This window comes from Gopherus evgoodei, chromosome 6 (assembly GCF_007399415.2).
Source record: "Gopherus evgoodei ecotype Sinaloan lineage chromosome 6, rGopEvg1_v1.p, whole genome shotgun sequence".
Taxonomy (NCBI): Eukaryota; Metazoa; Chordata; order Testudines; family Testudinidae; genus Gopherus; species Gopherus evgoodei.
In genome coordinates this window covers 46,261,789-46,286,938 of record NC_044327.1, presented here as the reverse complement: position 1 = coordinate 46,286,938, position 25,150 = coordinate 46,261,789, and the positions used below count along the sequence as shown (strand labels likewise).

Below are 25,150 nucleotides of genomic sequence, written 5' to 3'. Positions count from 1 at the left end.
ATAGAAGCTGTTTTGTGCTGGCTTGGTAACTCTAAGTATTGGAATAACCACCAGCGTTTGAGATTTGTCTGCCCTGTTTTGTTTGCAGTTCACCCTGATTGAGTGACCTCAGCTGGCTCCCACGGGCAGCACAGTCACAAGTGTTATCATAGTAGCAAACACATAGTGAACATAGCTAATATTCATAACTTCAGATACCATGATGAATATACACACATAGAAATAGCATTATCATAAGTACCAGCTATTTCACCTTGTCATAACCTTAATCCCAGATTTGGACCTTAGCGTCCAAAATATGGGGGTTAGCATGAAAACCTCCAAGCTTAGTTACCAGCTTGGACCTGGTACTTGCTGCCACCACCCAAAAAATTAGAGTGTTTTGGGGCACTCTGGTCCCCCTGAAAAACCTTCCCTGGGGACCCCAAGACCCAAATCCCTTGAGTCTCACAACAAAGGGAAATAATCCTTTTTCCCTTCCCCCCTCCAGGTGCTCCTGGAGAGATACACAGACACAAGCTCTGTGAAGCCAAACAGAGTGACTCCCCCTCTCCGTTCCCAGTCCTGGAAACAAAAAGCACTTTCCTCTTCACCCAGAGGTAATGCAAAATCAGGCTAGCAAATTCAACACACACAGATCTCCCCTGATTTCTTCCTCCCACCAATTCCCTGGTGAGTACAGACTCAATTTCCCTGAAGTAAAGAAAAACTCCAACAGGTCTTAAAAGAAAGAAAAATACATACAAATGGTCTCTCTGTATTAAGGTGACGAAATACAGGGTCAATTGCTTAAAAGAATATTGAATAAACAGCCTTATCCAAAAAGAATACAAATCAAAGCACTCCAGCACTTATATTCATGCAAATACCAAAGAAAAGAAACCATATAACTTACTATCTGATCTCTTTGTCCATACACTTAGAAACAGAAGATTAGAAAACAGAAACTACTTCTCCAAAGCTCAGAGAAAGCAGGCAGCCAGAAAACAAAGACCCAGACACAAACTTTCCTCCACCCAAAGTTGAAAAAATCCGGTTTCCTGATTGGTCCTCTGGTCAGGTGCTTCAGGTGAAAGAGACATTAACCCTTAGCTATCTGTTTATGACACGCCCCCCAAATTGCAGACAGTGGGGAAGCTCACTGGCGGCAATTTCCTTCTAGTACTTTAAAATAAACAGATTACTACAACACATGCACCTTTACATATACTACTACGTATATAACTAACAGACTTTTACATTTTAAGAACACTTTTTAACTACTGGATTCTGGGAAACTCTCACGGGAGAGTGCATCAGCAACTTTGTTAGAAGCTCCTGTGATGTGTTGAATTTCAAAATCAAAATCTTGAAGAGCTAAACTCCAACGAAGAAGTTTCTTGTTGTTCCCCTTGGCAGTATGAAGCCACTTTAGTGCAGCATGGTCAGTTTGTAGTTGGAACCGCCGTCCCCAAACATATGGGCGTAGCTTTTCCAGGGCGCGTACACAATGGCATAGCATTCCTTTTCACTGACTGACCAGTGACTTTCCCTCTCAGACAGTTTCTTGCTGAGAAACACGACAGGATGGAAGTTGTGATCTGTTGCTTCCTGCATGAGCACTGCTCCTATACCACGCTCAGATGCATCCGTGGTTACTAGGAATGGCTTGTCAAAGTCCGGGGCCCTGAGCACAGGGTCAGACATGAGCGTTGCCTTAAGTGTCAAAAGGCCTTTACCCAACTTATCAGTCCACTTAACGGCATTTGGCTGGGTCTTTTTGGTCAGGTCGGTCAATGGGGCAGCGATTTGGCTGTAGTGTGATACAAATCGCCTGTAGTATCCGGCCAAGCCTAAGAAGGATTGGACCTGTTTCTTTGACCTTGGGACAGGCCACTTTTGGATAGCATCCACTTTGGCCTGTAGGGGGTTTATGGTTCCTCGACCCACCTGGTGCCCCAGGCAAGTCACTCTGTTTTGGCCTATTTGACACTTTTTGGCCTTAACAGTTAGTCCGGCCTGCCTGATGCGCTCAAAGACCTTTTCCAGGTGTAGTAGGTGTTCGGGCCAGGAGTCTGAAAAAATGGCCACATCATCGAGGTAGGCAACTGCAAATTCTCCCAGTCCAGCTAGTAGACCATCTACCAGCCTCTGGAAGGTGGCGGGTGCATTTCGAAGGCCGAAAGGAAGGACATTGAATTCATACACCCCCGCATGGGTGACGAATGCTGACCTCTCCTTGGCAGGTTCATCTAGCGGTACTTGCCAGTACCCCTTGGTTAAGTCTATTGTAGAGATGAACTGGTTTGGGTACCAGAACCACTGGAGATGCCCATGCACTGGTAGATGAGCGGATTATACCCATCTGTAGCATGTTCTGGATCTCCCGTTCTATAGCAGCTTGGGCATGAGGAGACACCCGGTAGGGTGGGGTTCTGATTGGGTGAGCATTACCTGTATCAATGGAGTGGTAAGCCCGCTCAGTCCGTCCTGGGGTGGCTGAGAACAATGGGGCGAAGCTAGTGCACAGCTCCTTGATTTGTCGCCGCTGCAGATGTTCCAGGGTGGTTGAGAGGTTCACCTCTTCGACGCCACCGTCTTTTTTCCCGTCGTAGTAGACACCGTCAGGCCACTCAGCATCATCTCCCTGGACTGTAAACTGACAAACCTGTAAGTCTCTGGAATAGAAAGGCTTGAGAGAATTAACACGGTACACTTTAGGCTTTAGTGAGGAATTGGGAAATGCTATGAGGTAGTTTACAGTTCCCAGGCGCTCTTGGACCGTGAATGGCCCTTCCCATGATGCTTCCATCTTATGGGCCTGTTGCGCCTTCAAGACCATAACCTGGTCTCCTACCTTGAAAGAACGTTCTCTGGCATGTCTGTCATACCAGGCCTTTTGCTCTTCCTGAGCATCCTTTAGGTTCTCTCTAGCAAGGGCTAAAGAGTGTTGGATGGTGCTTTGTAGGTTGCTTACAAAGTCCAGAATGTTAGTTCCTGGAGAAGGCGTAAACCCCTCCCATTGCTACTTCACCAACTGTAATGGCCCCGTAACCTCGTGACCATACACAAGTTCAAATGGTGAAAACCCTAAACTGGGATGTGGTACAGCCCTGTAGGCAAACAGCAACTGCTGCAACACTAGGTCCCAAGTATTGGAGAATTCGTTGATGAATTTTCGTATCATGGCCCCCAAAGTTCCATTGAACCTTTCCACCAGGCCATTGGTTTGATGGTGGTACGGGGTGGCAACCAAGTGATTCACCCCATGAGTTTCCCACAGTTTTTCCATGGTCCCTGCCAGGAAATTAGACCCTGAATCTATAAGGATGTCGGAGGGCCAACCTACCCTGGCAAAGATGTCTGTTAGGGCCAGGCACACAGTGTTAGCCCTGGTGTTGCCTAGAGCTACTGCTTCCGGCCATTGGGTAGCAAAGTCCACTAAAGTCAGCACGTACTGCTTTCCTCTGGGCGTCTTTTTTGGGAAAGGGCCCAGAATATCCACAGCTACTCGCTGAAATGGGACCTCAATTATGGGGAGTGGCTGGAGAGGGGCCTTGACCTGGTCTTGAGGCTTTCCCACTCTTTGGCATACCTGACAAGACCGGACATACTTGGCAACATCCTTGCCCATCCCCTCCCAGTGGAAGGACTTCCCCAACCGGTCCTTGGTTCTGTTCACCCCAGCATGGCCACTGGGATGATCATGGGCTAAGCTTAAGAGCTTCCCCCGGTACTTAGTTGGAACCACCAACTGTTTTTGCGGCTGCCATTCTTCCCGGTGTCCACCAGAAAGAATTTCCTTGTATAAAAGTCCTTGGTCTATAACAAACCGGGATCGATTAGAAGAGCTGAGAGGCGGTGGGGTGCTCCGTGCCGCCGCCCAAGCTTTCTGAAGGCTGTCATCCGCTTCCTGCTCAGCCTGGAACTGTTCCCTTGAGGCTGGGGTCACCAGTTCTTCCTCAGTCTGTGGACTTGGGCTTGGTCCTTCTGGAAGTGATGTAGGTGATGGGGTTGTTTCCGTTGCTGGTGAACCGCTCTCCGCTGGTGCACCTGAGGGTATTTCAGGCTCTGGCTGAGCCTTTTGGGTATGGCTGTCTGTTGCTTCTGCCAGTTGTGGCTCGCTGGCGCCCACTGGCGTTGAGTTTGAAGATGGGGTTGCAATCGCTGGTGCTGGGTGCTGTTCCAGTTCCGGGCCTGGGACTGGAGATGCTGTGGCTGTTTCAGTGGTAGGCATGGAATCCAGGTCCACTACCTCTGTCTGGGTCTCTGGTAACACAGACGGAGCCTCTGTGGACGGCTCAGGAACAGGAATGGGTCTGGAAGCTTGCCTGGTTTGGCTACGTGTAACCATTCCCACTCTCTTGGCCCGCCTCATCTGGTTGGCCAAGTCTTCCCCCAGTAGCATGGGGATAAGATAATTGTCACAGACTGCAAAAGTCCAGATTCCTGACCAGCCTTTGTACTGGACAGGCAGTTGAGCTGTAGGCAAGTAGGCAAGTCTACAGCTTGTGACATGAAGGGGTAAATTGTAACTTTGGCCTTTGGGTTGATGAATTTGGGGTCTACGAAGGATTGGTGGATAGCTGACACTTGTGCCCCCGTGTCTCTCCACGCAGTAACCTTCTTTCCGCCCACTCTCAAATTTTCCCTTCGCTCCAAGGGTATTTGAGAGGCATCCGGGCCTGGGGATCTTTGGTGTGATGGTGGTGTAATGAATTGCACTCGCATGGTGTTCTTTGGACAGTTGGCCTTGATATGTCCCAGTTCATTACACTTAAAGCATCTTCCATCTGATGGGTCACTGGGCCGAGGTGAGTTACTGGAGACTGGTGAGGTGGAAGGGTAGGGTGTCTGTGGCTTTACTTGGGTGGTATGTGGGGTCTTTGGCTGTCCTCGGTTGTAGGGTTTATGGTCTGTGTGCCCCCTGGGGTAATCGTTCCCCTTGACAGTAGCTTTCTTGCTTTCTGCCAGTTCCATCCATTTGGCTCCAATCTCCCCCGCCTCAGCGATATCTTTGGGTTTTCCATCTTGTATGTACCGTGTGATGTCTTCAGGAACACCATCCAAGAACTGCTCCATTTGTATGAGGAGGTGCAGTTCTTCCAAGGTTTGAATGTTGTTTCCTGTTATCCAGGCCTCATAGTTTTTTGCAATGTAGTAGGCGTGTTTGGGAAATGACACCTCTGGTTTCCACTTTTGGGTTCTGAAGCGCCGACGGGCACGATCTGGGGTTATCCCCATCCTGTATCTGGCCTTGGTTTGAAAAAGTTTATAGTCATTCATTTGCTGCTTAGGCATTTCAGCTGCCACCTCTGCTAAAGGTCCACTGAGCTGTGACCTTAATTCTACCATGTACTGGTCTTCGGGGATGCTGTACCCAAGACAGGCTCTTTCAAAATTTTCCAAGAAGGCCTCGGTGTCATCACCTGCCTTGTAGGTGGGAAATTTCCTGTGCTGTGGAGCAATAATTGGCGCCGGGTTGTTAGGATTGGCTGGCACATGCAGCCCAGCTTTTGCCAACTCCAGTTCATGTTTTCTCTGTTTTTCTTTCTCTTCATTCTCTTTTTGTTGTTTTTCCATTTCTTTTTGGTGTTTTTCCATTTCTGTTTGGTGTTTTTCCATGTCTCGGCGGTGGGCCAACTCTTCTTCTGCTTGTTTCCTTCGGTAGGCCACCTCTTCTTCTTCTAGTTTTCTTTTGTGTGCTGCCTCTTTGGCTGCCTGTTCTCTTTGGAAGGCTGCCAGTTTGATGCTTTCTTCCTTTTCTTTCAGCTCCATCTGTCGCCTGTGTTCAGCGTCTTTGAATTGCTCTTCGGCCTCAATTTTTGCCTTAGAAGTCATGGTTCCTGTTTTCTTGTGTTGGGGTGCCCTCCGGTGTTTATCTTCTGAACTGCAGGTTCTCTGTTGCCTCCTGAAGTCTGCCTAGCAACAGTGCCTTTAGCTAATCTTCAATGTTAAGTAAACCTGAAAAACCACTTTATTTGCATGTATATAGTGCTGGTATGACTCTCAATGGGAGTGCTATTGTGTGACAAAAGACTCTTAATAGCACCTTAATGGTTTCTTGCTTAAGATGCAAGCTACAAACTGCCAGAGAGAGCAGAAAAAAATTTTTCTCTGGTTCCCTTTTAAAACCAACTGTTTCTCTCTGCTAAAAAGCCCTTAGCAGAGAAAAGAAAAATATAATATTCCTACTGGCTTCTGGATTCTGTCTATATCCCAACCGCTGCTACTCATGTCATAACCTTAGTCCCAGATTTGGACCTTAGCGTCCAAAATATGGGGGTTAGCATGAAAACCTCCAAGCTTAGTTACCAGCTTGGACCTGGTACTTGCTGCCACCACCCAAAAAATTAGAGTGTTTTGGGGCACGCTGGTCCCCCTGAAAAACCTTCCCTGGGAACCCCAAGACCCAAATCCCTTGTCTCACAACAAAGGGAAATAATCCTTTTTCCCTTCCCCCCTCCAGGTGCTCCTGGAGAGATACACAGACACAAGCTCTGTGAATCCAAACAGAGTGACTCCCCCTCTCCGTTCCCAGTCCTGGAAACAAAAAGCACTTTCCTCTTCACCCAGAGGAAATGCAAAATCAGGCTAGCAAATTCAACACACAGATCTCCCCTGATTTCTTCCTCCCACCAATTCCCTGGTGAGTACAGACTCAATTTCCCTGAAGTAAAGAAAAACTCCAACAGGTCTTAAAAGAAAGCTTTATATAAAAAAAGAAAGAAAAATACATACAAATGGTCTCTCTGTATTAAGGTGACGATATACAGGGTCAATTGCTTAAAAGAATATTGAATAAACAGCCTTATTCAAAAAGAATACAAATCAAAGCACTCCAGCACTTATATTCATGCAAATACCAAAGAAAAGAAACCATATAACTTACTATCTGATCTCTTTGTCCATACACTTAGAAACAGAAGATTAGAAAACAGAAACTACTTCTCCAAAGCTCAGAGAAAGCAGGCAGCCAGAAAACAAAGACCCAGACACAAACTTTCCTCCACCCAAAGTTGAAAAAATCCGGTTTCCTGATTGGTCCTCTGGTCAGGTGCTTCAGGTGAAAGAGACATTAACCCTTAGCTATCTGTTTATGACACACCTACATGCCTATTCCCAAAAGAAATTCTGAAAAATCACACCACGTACCCAAGACCCTATGTGCCAGCACCAAGCCCCACTGGATTTTTGTTATCTGTTATATAACAACAGAAAGAGAGCCAGTGATTACTCTGCTTAGCTTAAAGGGCCAAGGTTACTTTTTAGCTGTTCAGATGTGACTGCGCCTTTAGTCAGTGAGGGCATACTGGCTGGCACACATTCAGGTTAATTGGCTTCAGTGTTCCCTTGCAGTTAACTTTTTAATATTCATAAACCTGGTATGTACTGAGGTGGCTTAAAGCATAATATAGGTTTTTAGGTTTGCAAACCTGTGAACCTCTGCCTCTTTAAGATTTTATTATTTATTATTATTATTATTTTGCTGGTCATAATGTGAGAGGGTATCCTCTTTGCCCTCTGTTCATGAGGTTATATATGTCTTGTAGCACTCTTCTGAACACCAGTTAAAAGGAAAAAAAATGTTTCACTAAGTGTGTACTGATTATTTTCTCTTAGAAGGTATGTAACTCTTTCAAGTTCACACTGATTAACACAGAAAACAATTGAGGCTGTTAAATTTTCTTCAAATTCCATAGAAAATTAATTTCAGCTATATTTTCCAGTACAATGATGAAATGGGTGTTCGTATATACAAACATTAACATGCTTAACTATTCACTTTCCCCCAAATTATGTACTATTTCAGTCTGTTTATATGGAATATGGGAATTGGGTGAGGAGTCATTTCAGCGTATGTATGACTTATTAAAAGACAAACTTTAAGTGGAACTGTATCCTAAACTGCATTATGATATTGTACCCAGACATTGCATTTCAATGGGAGATTCAACTTCCTTTACAGAAACGGAACAGAAACTCTTACCACAAAAGTGATCCATAGTCATGCAAATAGTCCCATTGTCTTCAATGGGATTGATCAAATGATTAAGGGTTTACAGGATTAGGTTCCAAGTTTGTAAATTGTTCTAGATGAAACTGACAATACCTGAGCTGTCAGATCAGAGGGAGCGTCATTCGAATAAAGGTGGGCAGATATGTGATAAAATCTTATTGCTAAGATGAGCAACATATTTTCAGGAAAGTTCTTGGCAGATTCCCGAGGCTGCTGGTTTAAGGTAATCAGTGTCTGGCATTATAATCTTCACTTATAGTTCTCTCACCTACAAAGCTGGAAAAGGAGGCATTTGGTTTTTTTTGTTTTGCTGCTCCAGTTCCAATTAGCAAAATGCATGTTAGATTAGTTTTGGCTGCAAAGAATTGTGTGTGCACTGTGGACAACACCCGATTCCTGTCAGACTGCAGAACTGGGCTGATTACAGAATCCAAACAACCTATGGTCAATGCAAGCAGAAGCATTCCTTAATGATCTGGACTTGATGTGATGCAGTATGAATGTCATGGATAATTCAGACCAGTGGGGAGGAACAGAATCAGAAATACCTTCCATCCCCATCCCCCCCGCCCCTCCCCTCTTGAGGACTCCTAACCAATTTAACAGCACAATGCATACACTAACAAACTTAAACAAAGGCTTTGTTTAAGTTTGTTAGTGTATGCATTGTGCTGTTAAAGCCATATAAAGAGTGAATGCCCTCCCTAGCTGTGTTCAGCTCCAGCTCCTTTAAGGAGCAGAGTGCAGACCTCCCCTCCCCCCGTCCCGGAAGGGGGGGTGGGCTAGCCCCAAGTCTTTCTGGTATCCCATACCCCCTAAAAATCTCTTGCTGGTACTGAGTACTGGAGAGTACCACCCTATTTAACCTACTGCCAAGAATGATGAGTCCCAGAGGAAGGTAGAGGGCCTGGCATAGAGATCAATGGATTTTGGGTTTTTCCTGTTTTTGTTTTGGCCTTTTCTGTTACCAGTCCAGTCCCCTTTTCCAGGTTAAGTGACCTGGCTAGAGGGCTAGGCCCTGGAAGCAGCAGACTGTTGCAGACCTAGGACAGGAGATGCTAGAGTGGATGAGCCACTGCAACTCCACCTTCTGTTGTGAGGAGGTGCTCTGGTGGGGAATGCGTGCCAAAACACAGCTATTCTGGAGTATGAGAAGTTTAAAAAACCAAACCTGCTAGCCTTGCAACTCTTTGTTCTTTAAATTGCCAATATCGAAACTAAATTGCTACCATCAGATCATGAATATTCCACAGTAGACTTCTATTTCCCTGAATGCATCTTAATAATGAAACCTTTTTACTTAACTGGATTCAGGCAGTAGCCTTACAAATATTCATAGTGATTGATTTTAAAAATGAGGACAAAATTTTCAGCTGGGTGTCTGTATTTTCAATCAGGAGACATGTTCTGGAATTAAGAGTCTAAAGAGTACACAGTATGTAGTCTTTTGCTTTGTGTAAGATTGAGGATGCTGATTGTATTTCTGTGTGTATACCTGTGAAGTATACTGTGGATTCAATTCTGAGAGACTATAGGCAACAGCAAACAAGGACCAGTGGAGTAGTCAAAGAAGGCTGGAATCAATTAATTGTTTAGACTGAAGGTTAGGAAATGAAACCTACTTATATGTTGTGTTGTCCTTCATAATAAAAAGAGATTGTCTGTCTGAAATTTTTGTTGAATGTAAGGATTACATACGTCACTTGTGGATTTGTCTGTTAAATTAGTGTTTATTCATAGAAATCTATTCTGTTACACAAAACATAGTGACATGTATTTTCCAGGTTAGATGTGGCCAGCCAGTGTATACTATGATCCTGATCTTTTATTGGTTTTATTATGTTAGCTACTTTCTTGGCAGAACATTTGTTTTCATTAATTGGTTTTCAGCACTTTTGAGTCTAAAATGTCTTTTGTTCAGCTGATTGTAGGGTGTGCAGCATCTCTTCTCATACATCTACATTTATCCCAGCAAACTTAGGGTATTGGTGGGGAAGTATGAAAAAAGCAGTCAATTTTAGAAGCAGGCAGAAACTATTTTGGGTGTGAATGATTGCACTTCAAATGACATGGGTAGTGATTCTGATTATTTCTCTGTAGTGTCAGTAAATAAAAGCATAAGAATGTTGCCTGTTTTCTTTCATCTTGCTCTGATATTGCAGTTGGAAGTGAGGTTTCAAGGTTTGGCTTCTTTATTACTTGATTTGCCTCACCTGATCTGTGAAAAAGTCAAACCAAAATGAACTGGTACATATCCAAAGAAAACCCTGATTTGCCTTCCATGGTTCTGTGCTCATGAGAAAGTAGATGTGCATGTGTTCCAAAAATAGTATAATAAACTCTCTCACGAGCTGTTTTTTGCAGTCTGGTGCCCATCCACAAGCAAACCAGAAAGAAACTTTATTGGGGTTATATATTGATTTGTTTTGGCATGAAGCAGGTAACATAAACCAGGAGATCAGGGAATCAGATCCTGAAAACCCCCATACTGAAGTACTATTTGCAAGTCATAGGACAGCAGTAATTGCAGAAAATATGTGATTGGTGAGGTAATACACTTTACCCTCTTAATAAGGTGGAGAGGGAATCATAGGCTGTGGGCTTTCAGTGTCTGGCTCCATAAATTGAACTGCAGCTGCTTATTTCACCCCCTTTTCTTTTTCAAATGTTGGCATTACTGTGCCGCAGTCTGTAACAAGATTATATCTGATAACATGTTAACCCCCCACTCATACACCTAAAAATCCACCTTCCATCCTCTTTCCTTGCCTGGAATAAGGCTGCTGTATAAAAACAGCAGGAAATTGTTCTGGAAATCTCAAATGCTGACTTTCTCATGAAATTTCCAGAAATTCCTATTACTCTTATGTGACTCAGAAATGTTGCACAAGATACCTTCCTTTGCAGTTTTTTTGGCCAAAACTGTGGTGTGTAGTGATATATGTACACTAAAAAAGAAAAATAAATTCAAAAGCAGTTCAAATTTTGTATTTTAAAAATAGGTAAAGGTAAGAATTCATTCCTACTGTGTCTAAAATCAGTTTGTTCACCCTAATTTTGATACACTTTTGTACTCTAAATAAATTACTTTTTTGTGTGCAGGTTTTCCTTTTCTTAGGTTAGATTTTTCAGAGTGTGATATCCAGTTTTTATGTTCAGAAATTGCTCAAGTAATTTTATAATCTCCTTTGAGGAAAAAATAATCTCTTGGACTTTCAGAAAAAACCAGGAAGGAAATGACTGCCAAAGGTTCCCCAGCAATAGAAGTTATCCTCTCAACATTGGAGGTAAAACATCTTACTCATGTATGTGTGTATGTCTAAGTTGTATAGTTTGCAAATATCAGACTTTTACAGTTTTTCAATGTTCTTTAATTTTCTTGGCCACTATAAAAAGGTACTTGTTCATGTTCTTGATCTTTACATGATATCGAAGGCCTTGATTCAGCAAGTTTCTTAAGAACATGCCTAGCTATGAGTATTCCAAGGAGCTACACTTGTACTTACAGTTAGGCTATGTTTAGGTGCCTTGCTAAATCAAGGTCTAAAAATACATAAGTCAAGTGGTTTGAGTTGCAGTCGGAACTCTGAGCAGTGTGTTAATCGTTGTTCAATTCTGATGTTCGAATAAAAGATTCTTAAAATATGAAAAAAAACAAAACTTGAAGTATTTACCAAAGAGAAATTCTTTTTACAAGTAGAATTCAAGCAAAATAAAACTGCTTGTTTTGGAAATGTCTGTGGATCTCAAAAGTTGGAGACGTTGGGCAAATATAAAACTACAGCTGGTTTATTTGGGTATAAGATTTAAGAATGCTAATGACTGAAGCTTGGAAGGAAGGGCATGCGTGGCTGTGGAAAATAAATGTAATAAGGTACTCCCATGTGTAAGTCTTGAAACAAAACCTAATACTGTTACAAATTAAGCAAGGCTACATCTGCGTCCAGTATTCCATATTTGTTACCAAAACTAAAAGAATATTATTTAATTTCAGAATACAAGAGATCTTCAGACTATTCTAAATATATTAAATATCCTCATTGAATTGGTGTCAGTTGGTAAGTTTTTTAATCAAGTGGCAATTTTTTATGCGTACTTTGTACAAATTTTTATATATTTTTTTCAAGGCATTTAAGAAATAGCTGATTTACATAATTTTATTTTTCTGAGATTAAAAGTGATCAAAAGTCTAGTTTATGCATGTCTATAAAAGTTGAATAGTGCCAACATTGCTTGGTGCATTGCAAATGATTATGAAGAAAAGCCTAAATAGCTAGGTATCTTAATATTTTTTGACTACTTCTGATATTTCTATTTTTAATTGCAAGGCGGTGGTCGGAAAGCAAGTGCCTTAGTTTCTAAAGGAGGGACGCAGATCTTGTTGCAGTTACTTTTGAGTGCCAGCAAAGACTCCCCACCTAATGAGGAGTTAATGGTGCAGCTTCATTCCCTTCTTGCAAAAATTGGTCCGAAAGGTAATCGTAATTATAACAATTAATACTTTATCCATGTGTAATATCCTTCATGTGGTGTTGTCATGGAAATTTTAAAAGATTGTTTCATCATAGATACTAGGTAACTCTATCTGTTCTATTCTACATTATAACAGTGCTCATCACTGTAGTAGTTGCTTAATGCACTACTGGAAGGCTCTTAAAATGACTACACACCTGTCACATCTTGTCCATTTACAGTTGGATAAATGGAGAGAGATCAAGAATAAATGTTTGGAAGTGTTGACTAATTTAGGATACCTCAAATTTTGAGTGCCCAACTTGATATTTAGGGCCTGGTTTTAGGAGCCTGATTTTGGAGGTGTTGAACCTTTCAAGATGGGCACCAGTGTACTCAACGTTAGTGGATGAAGGCATGCGTACAGACAAGAATGGAAGAAGGAAATGAAGGGAATGCTGAATGGAGTTCATTATGCAGAGGAGAGGGGTAGAGATGTAGAAATATCTTTTTTGTCACTTTTTGAATTAAGCTTATTTAGTTACAGAAATAGAATAATTTAGCTTCAAAATCAAATTCATTGCTTTTTTCTTTGGTTTTGGTTCTGTTCTGTTTGTTCAGATAAAAAATTTGGAGTAAAGGCTAGAATCAGTGGCACTCTAAACATCTCTCTGAATTTGGTGAAACAGAGTTTGCAGAACCACAGGTTAATCCTGCCATGTCTTCAAGTACTAAGAGTATACTCAACCAACTGTAAGTATTGCAAAGCATTCTTTTGTCTCTTTTCTATACAGTGCTGGGTGAAGTATTTGACAATGTTTAATATTATATGATTACGACTGCTATTTTCTGAAGACTTTTTACTACTTTTAAGTGGTGTCTCCATGTGTGCTTCACTTCACTTCAGATGCCTGTGCGCCTCTTGAGCCCTTGATTGGAGATTTGCAGTTAGCAGTGTCTGTTCGCCCCCTGCACGTGCCCTGTGCCTTCTCGTGCTGGATACTGAGAGTATATATAGGGCTGTGTGGGTGAACAACCATTAGTTCCTTTTCACCTGCTTCAGCCTGAGATGGAGCCTTAGTGTGGCAGTCTTAAGCTTTTCTAATGCTTCAGTAGAGGTTAAGATAGTTTTTTGTAGGTGTCAGTTGTTTGTATAGTTAGTTAATAAGTGAAAGGATTGTTTGACTCCTCTTTCTCTGGGAGAGACTTACTATTTTCCTGACAGGGCTTGCCAGGTTTCAAATGTTGCCTGTTCTGCTGAGAGGCTGTAGCTGTGAGTGACCACCCCTCTGTGTGTCCATTTATAAGGAGATATACCTATCTCATAGAACTGGAAGGGACCCTGAAAGGTCATCAAGTCCAGTCCCCTGCCTTCACTAGCAGGACCAAGTACTGATTTTGCCCCAGATCCCTAAGTGGCCCCCTCAAGGATTAAACTTGCAACCCTGGGTTTAGCAGGCCAATGCTCAAACCACTGAGCTATCTCTCCCCCCATTGCTTGGGGGAGTCCCACTTTGGCAGGCAAGCATAGACACTGGGAACTGGTACGGTTCAGTTCAGTCCAGCTGTTGGTACCCAGGTATGCATCACCCTCTGCACTGACCAAGCAACAGCACCAGATGCCATCAGTGTCTACTTCAGTATGTCCACCATTCGTGGTACTGTTGGCTTTGCTGACTTTCGCCTAAGCCACTGCATCAGTGCCAGTCCCTTACTCAGTACTGTGACAGATTGGGTCACAGTAGCTCCATCAAGACTGTTACTAGATGTGCTGGGATAGCACTGAGAACAAACCCCCTGCCAAAGAAGGCTTCCCTCCACTCCCATCTTGCTGAGCTAGACACACTGGTTAGCTACAGCACAGACCAAGAGGTTGGGCCCCGCCCCCCTTCAGTTCACAGAAACTAAGATTCACTTAGCCCAGGGGCTTCTCAGTTAACAGGAACTTTCCCAGCACCCAGTATTTAGTCTTTCTGGGAGCCTAAACCCCAAATGAATCCATTTTACCCTGTATAAAGCTTATACAGGGTAAACTCATAAATTGTCCGCACTCTATAACACTGATAGAGAGAGATGTACAGCTGTTTGCTCCCTGGGTATTAATTACTTACTCTGGGTTAATTTATAAGCAAAAGTGATTGTAGTAGGTATAAAAAATAGGATTTAAGTGGTTTCAAGTAATAACAGACAGAACAAAGTAAGTGCCCAATCAAAGCAGTTTGCCTGAAAGAGGAATGTGTAGGAGTCTGCCTGATGAGCCAAAGGTGATTCCGGATGTAAGTAAAACTCAGGAGTTTGTAGTGGCTCAGCAGAGTAGTGCTTCTGTGGAACAAGGTAAAGATGAACTGGTGCCTACAAAGATGCCTGAAGAAAAAAATTTTCAGGGTAGTCTTTGCAAGCAGTTTGCCGCAACTGAAGGGTGCGGAATTGATTTGATCAAGGAAGTTTCGGTTCTTAACAGCCAGAAACTTTATGTTGTGAATGGATCCACTGACTTTCATTTTGAAAGATCCAGTGTGGATCGCTTTGAAAAGGTCTCAGGTGGAATGAAAATTGTTAAAGTTAAACAGTCCTATAACCACGTGGTTGTGCTTGACCAGTTTGTTAGGAAAACAATGTTGTTGGGACAGAAATGTCTCCATGTAGATTCTGTATATTGAAAAAATTCACCAGGGCAAATTCTATTCACACTATTTTTCCAAAATGTTGCATAACAGATGCCAATAGCACAGAGGGGGAACACGTACATCACTGCTGGTGCTGCTGGTTTTTGAACATTTCAGACTTCCTAAGTAGCCATCCTGTGTACATCCAGAGCCAGGCCCCCCACACACACACTTTTTTTTTTTTTTTTAAATTACCCCCTTACAGCTAGATTATGGTCTCTCATTGCAAGCTCTTATAGGAAGACATAGACATGTTTGTGCAATGCCTAGCACAGTGGAATCCCAATCCTGGTTTGAGTCTCTAGATGGTACCGCAATAGAAATAATACTACAGGCACTTATTTCAGACAGCGACTAGTGTACCTTTTCATCCTGATGCTGAAGGACACACCCTCTAGTCATCATAGCTTGATACATTTTCTTCTGTAAATTTTAGAAACGATCCTCTTGACAAAATATACATTCTAAGGGAGAAAAGCCTCCTTGCTGTACATCTTAATAAAGGAGGGGAAAACAAAGTGTGCATTGTAGATAATTTTCCATTAGTTCTTATTGACCTCAAATAGAAATCACCAGAGATTTCAATGTGCATGTAAAACAGCAGATTTCTGTCAACACTAATGTATATTTCCTTCTGTAATATCCACAGTCCTGTACCTTCCTGCAACAACTGTGCTGCCTCTTTAAAGTGAACAGCACATTAGCAAGTGCCCGCTTTTCTGAAATAATAGGCTATGCAGTGCTTGATACCAGACTTCCTACTGAGTCCATTCAGACACACAACCAATTATCCATCTTTGTGATACACTTCAGTAGCACAGCTTCAGTAGACCCTTGCTAATAAGCGCTCACTGGGAAACTCATTGCAGATTCCTGAATTCTGAGAATCAGTAAATGAACAAACCATAAAGTGAAACATTTTGTGATACAGTATCTTCACTTTTCAACAAGTATAGTTAACGTCAAAGCATATTAGTAAAGGCTCAGTAATATAGTATGTAAAAACAATAATATGAAACTTCACTAGAATACTCATATTAAATGGTTGCTGAGGAGTAATGTGGAATGGTGGATTCGTGAAATAAGAATTAGTAAGATGCTATTTTGTCATTTTTGTTCCATAGTTTAAGCACCATAGTGCATATTATCTAAATTCAACTTGTAAATTCCCTCTGCTTGATTGTGATTTCAGCAAATCAGTATTTTCAAGATTATTCTAATCTTCTTACTACATTATTTCACAAAATCTGTTTTTAATTTTTACTCCTTTCAGCTGTAAATGCAGTATCCTTGGGGAAGAATGGAGTTGTGGAACTGATGTTCAAGATCATTGGCCCTTTTAGTAAAAAGAATACTGGCCTTATGAAGTGAGTAAAAGTTTTTAACATACTATATTCAAAAATTGAAGATGCTTTTCAAACTTATTTGTTGATGAAAATATTTTTTTAAATCAAATCTTTACTAGCATTTGACAGTTAAATGACAAGGAGAGAAGACCTCTTTCCACCCACAACAAACCCAAGATTCTATTAGGGCCTGTCCAGAACTGTGTGGCAAAATCTTCAAAATTTGTGTTTATAGTCATTATTGCCTTTTATCTTTGCACCCCTTTCTCATATATCAGTCACCTGTTTTAAAAAAAAAATTGTATGATTTTATCATGTTATAGATTAAATGTACTAATTTGTTGTTTCTCTTCTTTTTATGTTGACAGGGTTGCTTTAGACACACTTGCTGCATTGCTAAAATCAAGTAAGTGTTTCTCTACTAGAAACTATTTTTACTGAAATATAAAAACTAGATTAAAATAATATTAAGAGTCTGGCTGAAATTAAGAGAAGCTGGGAAATGTAGAATTTAAGCTGAAATTCATCATTAATATGTTCTGTTCGTTACTGCTACATGTATAATACATAGTAACTCTTTATCCAGTTATGCAGCACAGAGACTACCTGACTTAGGCAGAGACTGACTTGGATCCTGAGAAGTGGAAGAAGCCTTTTTACAGATACTCAACCATGCCCCTCAACAGTAGAGTCTATGACCCTTTTCTCCCAGCCCTGATTACCATGTGTGTCAGTGAGGGTGCTGGGGGATAGCACCAGTGTAGTCTCCATCATAGTCAGGATGTCACTAAATAGGTCCTGCGGTCAAGAGTATGTATCCTTTTGCTGATAGCTCTAACGTGCAGCTATAGGGAAGTGACAGGGCCCATCCTTCTCCAATGGCAGCTGAGCACGAGAGGAGAGTGATGACAAATTCCGCCCCCACTGACTCTTCAGGTATGTTATGGGCAGTGATGCAAGTGGAATTCATTTTTGACCGGTACGGGGGTGAGGGGCATGTGATGTGATGTCCTCAAGTGACCCTCCACGTGACTCCTCCCCAGCCCGGGGCCCCCACAACCTCCCTGTCCCCTTCCCATGATCCACCCCCCTTACTCTTCAGAACCACAGTGGCGAAAGGAGCAGAATGTAGGGCCACTGGGTTCCTCCATGCCCACAGCTCCTCTGGTGTGGCTGTACTTCCCCGAGCCCTGTCCTCTGGTGGGGCTGCTGTACAGATGGAGGAGACCCTGTGTGGAAGGACTGGGGATGGTACAGCTGCGCTGGAGGAGCTGAGCAGCCCCACGTTCTGCTGCTCCTCTTTCCAGTATGCCGTACCAGCTATAAATATCTTGCTGGTACGGTGTTCCTGGCTGTGCTGCCCTACTTGCACTGCTGGTTAAGGGTCATGATCCTCTTCCCTCACAAGAACTGTATGCAAGTTATGGTAGTGGTAGAACTTCAGTAGATTGGGTAGGCACAGGGCTTATGGAGAACACCTTCAGGGGTTTGAATGGAAGCTCATTTGCATAAGGTCTCTGCCCCATTTTGTACTGCGCTAGCTATCCTCGTGTTTGATCAGATTAGTACACAACCTGCCTCTATGACTCTCAGGACTGTGTAGTAGTAAGTAGCTTTTAGGATTCATCCCTAAGAGAATGCCAGTGGAAGCAAATATTATCTCAGAATAATGTTGGTCTGCTGCTATGTAAATGAAAAGTCAAAGCTGAGATTTATGGAGAATTAAGAAACTGAGATGTGTATTTTCAGAACAGGAGACCTTAAATGATGATGTGTGTAGGAAAGATAGGAAGTATGCTAAGAAACTTGATGGACAGGAAGTATGGCTTAGCTTAAAAAGTGGGAAACGGTTAAATGATGAAGGATGAATATTAAAAAAACAAACAAACCCACAATCATGTAAGGACAAAATTAGGCTAAGGCACAAAAAGATTTTAACTAGCTAGGGACATAAAGGGTAACAAAAAACATTTCTACAAATACATTAGAAAGCTAAAATAGGGAAAGAGCAAGTTTCAAATTACTTAGACAAGTTAGATGTCTTTAAGCTGGCAGGGCCTGATGAAATACATCCAAGAATACTTAAGGAGCTGGCTAAAGAGCTGACTGAGCCATTAGTGATTATCTTTTGAGAACTGTTGGAGGATGGGAGAAGTCCCAGAATACTGGAAAAGAGCAAATATAGTACCTATCTGTAAAAAAGGAGGAATAAGGGCAACCCAGGGAATTATAGACCAGTCAATTTAACTTTGGCACCCAGGAAGATAATGGAGCAAATCAGTTTGTAAGCATCTAAAAAATTAAGGTCATAAATAATTCAACATGGATTTGTCAAGAACAAATCATGTCAAACCAACCTAATATCTTTCTTGTGGATGGGGGGGAAGCAGATATAATGTATCTCAACTTTAGTAAGGCTTTTAATATTTGTCTCCCACAGCCTTCTTATAAGCAAACTAGGGAAATATGGACTAGATGAACTTACTACAAGATGGATGCATAACTACTCTCTGAGAGGTTTTTCAGCCAGTTGCCAATGTTTCACAGTCAAGCTGGAAGGGCATATCAAGAGAGGTCCTTCAGGGATCTGTACTGAATCTAGTTCAATTTAATATCTTCATAAATAATTTTGGATAGTGGCATATAGCACATTTAAAGTGGGTTGGGGAAAGTGGGGGTTACAAGCACCTTGGAGGACAGGAGTAGAATTCAGGATGATCTGGACAAACTGGAGAAATGGTCTGAAATAAATAGAATGAAATTCAGTCAGGACAGATGCAAAGTACTACACTTAAGAAGAAATAATTGATCGCACAAATACAAAATGAGAAAGGGCTGCCTTAGAAGGAGTACTGTGGAAAAGGAACTGAGGGTTATAGTGGATCACAAACTAAATATGAGTCAGCAGTGTAATACTGCTACAAAAAAGTGAACATTCTGGGTTGTATTAGTAGGAATGTTGTAATAAGACACTAGAAGTAATTCTTCCACTCTACTCAGCACTAATAAGGCCACAACGGTGCAACTGTGTTTAGTTCTGGGCACCATACTTCAGGAAAGTGGATGTGGACAAACTGGAGAAAGTTCAGAGGAGAGCAACAAAAATGAGTAAAGGTTTAGAAAACATGTCCTATGATGAAATATTGGGGAAACATGGGTTTATTTAGTCTGGAGAAGAGAAGTCTGAGGGGGGACATAAGTTTTTCAAGTATGTAAAGATTTTTATGAAGAGAAGGGTGATTACATTTTTCTTCTTATTCACTGAGGACTGAACAGCAAGAGAGATTTAGGTTAAGCATTAAGAAAAGCTTCCTAATTGTAAGGGTAGTTAAGCAGTAGATTCAATTACCTAGGAGGTTATGAAATCTCTATCTTTGGAGGTTTTTAAGTACAGGTTAGACAAACACTTGTTGGGAACGGTCTAAATAATACTTTACTCCCCTGCACTGACACAAGACTGACTCGTTATCTATCGAGTCCTAAATTTCTGATATTCTATTATGTAAACTGAGATTCTGCTTGTGTTCATTTTGAGATAAGTGTTTCTCATGTCCTGAAGGTGCTGGCCTTTAGGATTTTGTTTCTCTGCATTCCTGAGGCATGTAACTGTGCACCAGAAATGCATAATTTGTGAAGAATTTCATTTATAAAATGAAGATTTTAAATGTAAAAGAAAATAGAAGTGCCCTGCTAAATCTTAAACTAGTGATTGTCTGTAAAAATCTCTCTAGTTTTGATTGCAGAACTGTGCGTTTATAGCACTCAGTTTTCCCCTCAACCTCACAATAGTAGGAGTCCATGACTCTTTCCCCAGCCCTGACTGCCATCTGTGTCAATCAGGTTTCTAGGAGATGGCACCAAAGTATATAGTGTCTTCCCATAGTCTGTCTAATTAAGTAGGTCTTGGGTAAGTGTGAAGTAAGTGGTGTTTGGTGACAGCTCTAAAATGGAACTGTAGCTAGGGAAATAAAAGTCCTGGTATCTTGCTGAAAATTTTTTCCTTTTTGGTTGAAATAATTTTTTAATCATTTATATTCTTCCACTTCTGTATTATTGTATCCCGGCCACCAATCTCTTACGTATTCAGTTGAAAAACTTGAACTTTAAAATTTCTATCTAATCAGGGAACTAGTTTTTGACTGAAGTTCAATGATTTTGGTATGTTTGAAAATTTTGAGGTTTGAACTCATAATATGAGTGTGAGCAACAGAAAAAGAGTCTGTAGCCTCTTCCTTACATTTTATAGGTGAGGTAAATGTATAGTAGGCATGTGTACACACCTTTTATGTGATTGATTTACTGGTTTTGCTGACTTGTGCCTCTTAACTAGTAAAGTAGAATTGTAAGAAGAAACTAGGGAAGTTAAATGCAGAGTCAAGTTTGAGGAATGATGCAAACAAAAGTTGATATTTATCACTGCAGTCAGTCTTCAGACAAGTAGTGTTTTCTAAGCCTGTTCTATTGTTAAATGTAAACCAAAAATAGAATTTTTGTATGGGAGTTAACCTGGAGTATCAGTCACAGAAATATATTATATTCATAGCAAAAATACGTATGAAATAGTGTAATTGTTATTCAAAATTAATTATAATTAAAAGTAGCACATCTACATTTACTGTTTGCCAATGTCTGTTTTATAAAACAAATAATTTTTGAGCTATACAATCCAGAAAACATTTTTTTGTACACATTTAGCTTATTGTCCAAACCAATTTATTTTTGAACTAGGGTTTTAATAAAAATTTTAAATAGCCTAAGGTTATCATTTTTTCCACCAAATGTTATCTTGGAACAAATATTAATAAAAATTTATAAACTCATGTAAAAATTAAGTTAAAAAGGAAACATTGGTCCCACCTACCTGTCATAGTGCTGCCTGTCACCATTACATCAGTTCAAATAAATTGCAAGGCTTAAAACATCTAGGAAATTTGATCCTTATTTACATATTCTGTTCAATCACAATAGAGAAGCAAGTCAAATCTGAGTGAATACAGTTTTTTCAGCCAACTTAAGTATGTGGTTTAGAATGACTTAGTTACAGGCTTTGTGTTTTGATATAGAAAGCAGTTGCAAAGCATGCACAGGTATGTCAGGAACTTGCCTTATGTACTTCAGTGGAAAAAAGGGAAATGGTACTAAAGATGACTGGAGTGCTTGTCACCATAATGATTCCATAAAATGGAACACAAGTGAAGTTACTAGCTTTAAACTTGATCTAAAAGTAATATTTACAACTGATGATGATTAGTGAAAACAAGAGCTCGGTTATTATATGCTTTAGCAATCTTTAATTTCTTTTCTTTCTTAAGAAACAAATGCCAGGAGAGCAGTAGACAGAGGATATGTCCATGTGCTTTTAACAAATTACGTAGATTGGCACCGTCATGATAGTCGACACAGACACATGCTGATCCGTAAAGGAATCCTACAGTGCATTAAAAGTGTTACAAATATCAAGTTGGGAAGGAAAGCTTTTATTGATGCCAATGGGATGAAAATTCTTTACAACACTTCCCAAGTGAGTTTAATTTCTTTTTTTGCTATGATTTCACATGAAGATTTTTTCTGTATGCTCTTATTATGGGTATGCTTTTATAAATGGTCTCATGATTCTTAGCAGTTGTCTTGTAGAAACTCAATACTAACTTCTAAGATCAAAAGTACAAAACAGTTAAATTGCTTTTCTCCATTGAATTGTTAGTGTAAATTGTAAACTACTGTTCCATGGTAAAAGTATATTTGGCTTTTTTTACATCAGTGTATAACCATATATAAAACACATGTAAATGTTTAGCTAATCCTAACCTTCATTGGTTAAATGTTTTGACACCTTACCCCACAAAAGAAATGTTTCTCATGCAACAGAACATCTAGTACATTGCTCCACTGTTATTGGGAAGGACATTAACACATTTCCTGTGCTGAATTACAGCTGTCAAGGCTGGTACACCACCGGTTATCTGAATTGATAGGGGTTTTTATTGCTTTCCATTTCTAGTTGAATGCTGAAAGTCTCTGTGTCTTCTGCTTTACATCCTAAGGTATAAAGCAGAAATCGTATACTAAGGTAGTGCATCATTGTCGTGTTCTATGTGGTGGTAGTGCTCTGCCCTGCTACAAGAATTATTTAACTTCTGTGCTTGTTTTCATTCTTTGGCTTGGCTAACACTGGAGAGAGGCAATGTGATGGAATTGTTTTATACTACTTGGCAGTAATTTAGGCTACCAGTTGAAAGACTTAGAGCTCCAAAGAGAATACTCTTCCAAATGATAAAGGTGTAGCAGAGTTGGGGGAGGATCTACAGGTTTCAGTCAAATGGAGTAGGCAAAGTTTCTTTTATATTCCATTTATTCAAGCTGTCTTAAAAACTTAGTATAACTTTTTATATTAAATTCATGTTGTACTGGAGTTTTTCAGTGGCAGTATAATATAAAATATTTTAGTCTTTTGTGTGCTCTACATGCAGTGCTATGTTTTTAGAAACAGTTTGCATTCCATTGTTTTTATCCTATTTTATAACAGGATTGCCTTGCTGTGAGAACTCTTGATCCTCTAGTCAACACATCAAGTCTTATTATGAGAAAATGTTTTCCTAAAAACCGTCTTCCACTACCAACTATTAAAAGTGTTTTTCATTTCCAACTACCAGTTATCCCCATTAGTGGTCCTGTGGCTCAGCTGTACAGTTTGCCTCCTGAAGGTATGGTCAGATTGTAATATGTTGGCTTTTGTATATATATTTAACACTTCTCTGCTAGATCGATCAGACTTGCACATGTGTTTGTGATTATCTAGTCCTCAAGAGCTTGGGCTCACTGGAGAGCGTGAATTAGGTTTTGGAGCTAAGTATGGAATTCTGTCTCCTGTACTATATATGTGCAGGTTAGTTAACAACAATTTTGTCTGCATGTGTGTGGCTATGACCTGAATTTACTTTCTTCCAGTTGTCCATATAGGCACTAATATTGCATTCACTAAGGAACTCATCAACAGAATGAGTGCCTAAATGATCTTTTCCAAAAATCTGCAAAATTCCTGCACAAAATCCATTTGAATTTTTAGAGTATTTTCTATGATCCGTAATAAGCCAAATTCACCAATAGTGCAATTGAATACATATGCACTGAAGCCACTGGAGTATGCCCATTCATGCCAGCAGCAAATTTAGCCCACTGTCCCTGAATTGTATTATGCAACAGTTTAATGTGCTTCCCTTAGCTTATTTTCCATTTGAATGAATTAAAAACATTAAGTCCTTTCCTTTGTACACTGGAGCCAGATCCAGTCCAAAATCTAGCAGTGCAAAGTGTCCAGAAAGGAAACTTAAATTTCCCAGCCCTGTTTTGGGAAGAGGTGGTCACATGCTGAGCAGAGAAGGCCCGATCCGGAGGAGTTGGTTCAAAGTGTCTTCAGTGCATATGTTAGAAAATGTTTTCTGTGTGAATATATTTTTTTAAAAAGTGGAAAAACAGTTTAAATGTTTTTACTGGAAAGAAATGTAATAGATGGTTCTGCAGTATTGCCAGCTGAGCCTTCTGTTTCTGATACATCTGGTAATGTTTAGCATTCACATGTTTCACAGAAGTTTAATTTGTGTGGTATTGACAGATTTCAGTTGGTTAGTGAAAAAGTTTTACACATTACATTTTTTTTTCTGGAATGTACATGTTGTAGAAAACCTACATCTACCTTACTTATAGAGCATTTTATATCACAGTGGATGACGTAGTAGATGAAAGTGATGACAATGATGACATCGAAACAGAAAGTGAGATTGAAAATGAAAATGAAGATGACAAGGACCACCTCTTTAAAGTTAGTACTAGACCTAATCAAAGGGACCAGATTTATACCATTAATATATTTTTCATTACTTCAAAAGTTCACTTTTGCCATACCCATAACTATATGTTCACGTATTAAGGCGATATCAGTAGTTAGTCCAGCTGGGATTTCTACAGGGGCTGAAAGTCCATTGAAAATGAATAGAAGCTGGGTGTTGTCTTCCCTTATGTCCTCTTGAAAAAAACCATCTTCTATAGTTAAGATTCAAGATTCCTACCCATTGTAGGTCTAAAATATCTGTTTCACACATCAGTGATTTAATATCTCCAGATGTTGGCACACTGACTCTTCAGAGGGCAATTGAATTTACATGCGGTTTATAGCAGAAATATTTAAAATGTTCCCTCTGAAGTATTGCTCTGCCATCTGCACTTTTTGCATCCCTCCCTAAATGACCACAATCCCCACGAACTGTACATATGCATGCACACACTTTCAGATGGGAACTTTTGGCCCTGGGCCACATTTGACCATTTACAAATTAAACATGCATGCTTTTTGTCAGAGTGAAGTTTCCCGCCTTCCAATATCAAGCCCCACTTTTCCCACGTCCACCTCCATGTGACCCCCCCTTTAGGATTTCCCCCTTACCTCTTATGGAATCCTGCTGCTCTGTCATCTCATCCAGAGCACTTTCTCTTGCAGCCCCTCTGCCTAACATCCATAAAATGGATACTGATAAACAGATTATCAGTGTTTAAAAGCAAATGTTGTTGTCGGAAGGTGAAGTTGTGGTAAGGTGCAGGGAAATTATGGAATGGAAAGATGGAACAGGAGGAGTGAAGCATGAGGGAAGTCTGGGTTACATTAGGTTGCAATGGGGCAATACAGTGGGACA

The 25,150-nt window shown here is 40.7% G+C and overlaps 1 protein-coding gene across 7 annotated transcripts in view; it reads left to right on the top strand.

Moving 5' to 3' along the window:
- Positions 1–25,150, top strand: part of AGTPBP1 (ATP/GTP binding protein 1) — a 167,671-nt gene that overhangs the window by 70,424 nt on the left and 72,097 nt on the right. For all 7 annotated transcript variants that reach the window (XM_030567724.1, XM_030567725.1, XM_030567720.1 and 4 more), the window contains 9 exons: positions 11,219–11,286; positions 11,994–12,057; positions 12,328–12,474; positions 13,073–13,204; positions 16,391–16,484; positions 16,832–16,869; positions 21,776–21,984; positions 22,990–23,167; positions 24,185–24,282. In XM_030567724.1, coding sequence (XP_030423584.1) covers positions 11,219–11,286; positions 11,994–12,057; positions 12,328–12,474; positions 13,073–13,204; positions 16,391–16,484; positions 16,832–16,869; positions 21,776–21,984; positions 22,990–23,167; positions 24,185–24,282 — 1,028 coding nt within the window. The remainder of the gene's footprint in view (positions 1–11,218; positions 11,287–11,993; positions 12,058–12,327; positions 12,475–13,072; positions 13,205–16,390; positions 16,485–16,831; positions 16,870–21,775; positions 21,985–22,989; positions 23,168–24,184; positions 24,283–25,150) is intronic.